Source organism: Heteronotia binoei, chromosome 20, assembly GCF_032191835.1.
Source record: "Heteronotia binoei isolate CCM8104 ecotype False Entrance Well chromosome 20, APGP_CSIRO_Hbin_v1, whole genome shotgun sequence".
NCBI classification, from domain to species: Eukaryota; Metazoa; Chordata; class Lepidosauria; order Squamata; family Gekkonidae; genus Heteronotia; species Heteronotia binoei.
In genome coordinates this window covers 24,941,241-24,943,740 of record NC_083242.1, presented here as the reverse complement: position 1 = coordinate 24,943,740, position 2,500 = coordinate 24,941,241, and the positions used below count along the sequence as shown (strand labels likewise).

Genomic DNA, 2,500 nt, shown 5'->3' with positions numbered 1-2,500 from the left:
GGAGACTGAGAAGCTGGAAATACAATAATACTAGCCCATAATGTGTCCATTTAAAAAAACAAACCAAGAACTAATGAATTGTAATTCTCTTTGCTTTAAGAGCACCTTTTATTTTTAAATTATATTTCACAAGATATTATAAGTTGATTTTCCAAGAATTCCATACTGGCCTAGAATTAATTTAATCAACTGCACCTTGATTATAAAATAAAATAAATTAGGAATACATCTACCCGCCTCCCAAAATCCCTCTGTATTTTCAGATTGCAAGACCTGCAAATATATTAGTTAGCATTTTTATTATTTAGAGCTTATAACAAAACACTACCAGTACCTTCAAGTCTTCATTGTGCTTAGTGCTGTATAATGATAAATACTAAAAAGTCCTTTTGACACATCATACATTCTGCCTTGGATCTGATGAAAGAATGTTACCGTCTTGAATGTTCGCTTCGTGGCTCACAGGGTCGAGCATGTAGGCTTGCATGCAGAAACCACCAGGTTTTCTGCCTGGTATCTTGAGTTAAAAGAATCAGGTGATGGGCGATGCGAAAGGCTCCAGCCTAAGAACCTGATCTTGGCAGAAGGCAACTTCATGTACCCACATGGAGTGCCAAGTCAGATCTTTGGTCCTTCTAGCTCAGCATGGTCTGCCCTGCCTGGGAGTGCTTCAGGTGGAGGGAGCTTTCCCCGGCACCACCAAGTCAGTAGCCAGGAGGTGATGGAAAAGGAAAGGAGCAATGTAAATGCCAAAGGGCAAGACATGTTTTAAAAACAGCATTTCCCCCAATCCTGGACCTTGTTAGATCCAGCCACCTTTCTAGCTTCTCTGCATTTGCACCACTGTTATTTCCATGTAGGGAAGCAGGTAGATGGGCGGATAACCAGGACAGGCATCAAGTTCTGGATGTGTCCCGTTTTCAAAAGATCCCTCATAATCGTTAGAGCAGGGGTCTCCAGCCTTTTGGAATCTGTGGGCACCTTTGGAATTCTGACACAAGGCTGGTGGGCACAACCACACAATGGCCAGCCACAAAAGGGGTGCTGCAGGAGATGGAGCCACATACAGAGAGGAAGTCCAAGTGCAGGGGAAAGGGAGGGTAATTGGAAAAAGGCACCATTAAAGAGGAGTGAGAGAAAAGAAAACCAACTATGTGGTGCCAGTTGCCACAGAAACAATGCTATTTTAAGCCAACTGGCTGACTGGATCTCTAGCGGCCAACTGGAAGCCCCCTGGCTCCACTCACTTTCTAGCAACACTTAGTGGGTGGCATGAAAAGTGTCAGCAAGTGCCTGCATTAGGTGAAGTCATGAACCTTTTCTACTAGGGTCACAACAGCATCACTTGTTTGCAAGAGGAGGAGGGAGGGAGATTATACTGAGAAGCTTGAGTACTTCAGAACTTCTCCAGGAACTGAATCTCAAACTAGAAGGGGCAGCTGACTTTAGCTACCTTGCCGGAAGCTGTGGATCTGGGTGGAATACTTCTGAAGCTGCTCTGTGGACTCCTCTTCCCCACATTGCTGCTGATAATGTTCATAGAGTTTGGATCTGCTGCCAGAACTGGACCCGTCAACGGTAGAAGGTAGGTGTCCATTTGACATCCTGAGAATCGTTGAGGTGAGAGACTTGATGTAGTTTTTGGCCAAGGTGAGGGTCTCGATTTTGGACAGCTTGTTCTCTGCCCTGACATGTGGGATGACTTCCCTCAAGGCCTGGAAAGCATTGTTCAGGTTGTGCATGCGCTGACGCTCACGTTCATTGCTCTCCAGGCGTCGCAAACGCCGGTCTTTGCTGCTCCAGGGAAGCTTTGTGGACCGTGCAGAGGTCTTGCTGCTCTCTTTGTTCCTCTTTTCCTGCCGCCGTGAACATTTCAGTTTGTCTTTCTTCTGGGCTGGGTCCTGCTGGGCAGCATCTTCCTGGACCACGTGCCTACGTTTTCCTCCTTTACCTTTGGCCTTCATGGTTGGTGGGAAACAAGGGAATGAGGCAGCACCTTTATTCTTTATTGGAATGAGTTCCTGGGTCTAAACAGAGGTCTGTTTTAAATAGAGGACCATCCATAGGCTGCTGATTGTGCCAGAATTCCAGCAGAAGTCAACAGAAGTCACACGGCCAGGACCACAGAGCAGTAACACTGGAGGGACACAGCCTTAAGGTCCTCCTCCTGCAGTACAGAAGAGGACACAGAACACTGGAACAGACCACATACTGGAGTTTAGCATGCAGCATGGAAATATGACAAGTTACCATAAAATCACAATACAAGTTTCCTCTGCTACACTGAAAACCACTGTTCTGAAAGGTCCCTGGGCCACAGTTTAGGATCCTTTGATTTAGTGCTAAATGTATTGCTCAGTAAAGAATTTCCTACCCTGACTTGCATGGTCCAGGTCACAGGAGGCTGTAAATGTCACTTTAGCTTTCTGAAATACTATTTCTTAGAGGATCTCAGAAGCTAAAGCAAGGTCGGCCCTGGTTAGTACTTGAGTGGGGAACC

At 45.9% G+C, this 2,500-nt stretch overlaps 1 protein-coding gene across 1 annotated transcript; it reads right to left on the bottom strand.

Annotated features, from left to right (window-relative positions):
* Positions 1–1,318: 1,318 nt before the first annotated feature.
* Positions 1,319–1,988, bottom strand: BHLHA15 (basic helix-loop-helix family member a15). The gene has a single exon (XM_060260723.1). It carries the CDS (start codon positions 1,962–1,964, stop codon positions 1,446–1,448), a length of 519 nt encoding a protein of 172 aa, XP_060116706.1. The 5' UTR covers positions 1,965–1,988; the 3' UTR covers positions 1,319–1,445.
* Between the last annotated feature and the right edge of the window lie 512 nt (positions 1,989–2,500).

Bases quoted from the DNA above. Each gene is read 5' to 3' on its own strand.
- BHLHA15 (XM_060260723.1), bottom strand. From the start codon at position 1,964: ATGAAGGCCAAAGGTAAAGGAGGAAAACGTAGGCACGTGGTCCAGGAA.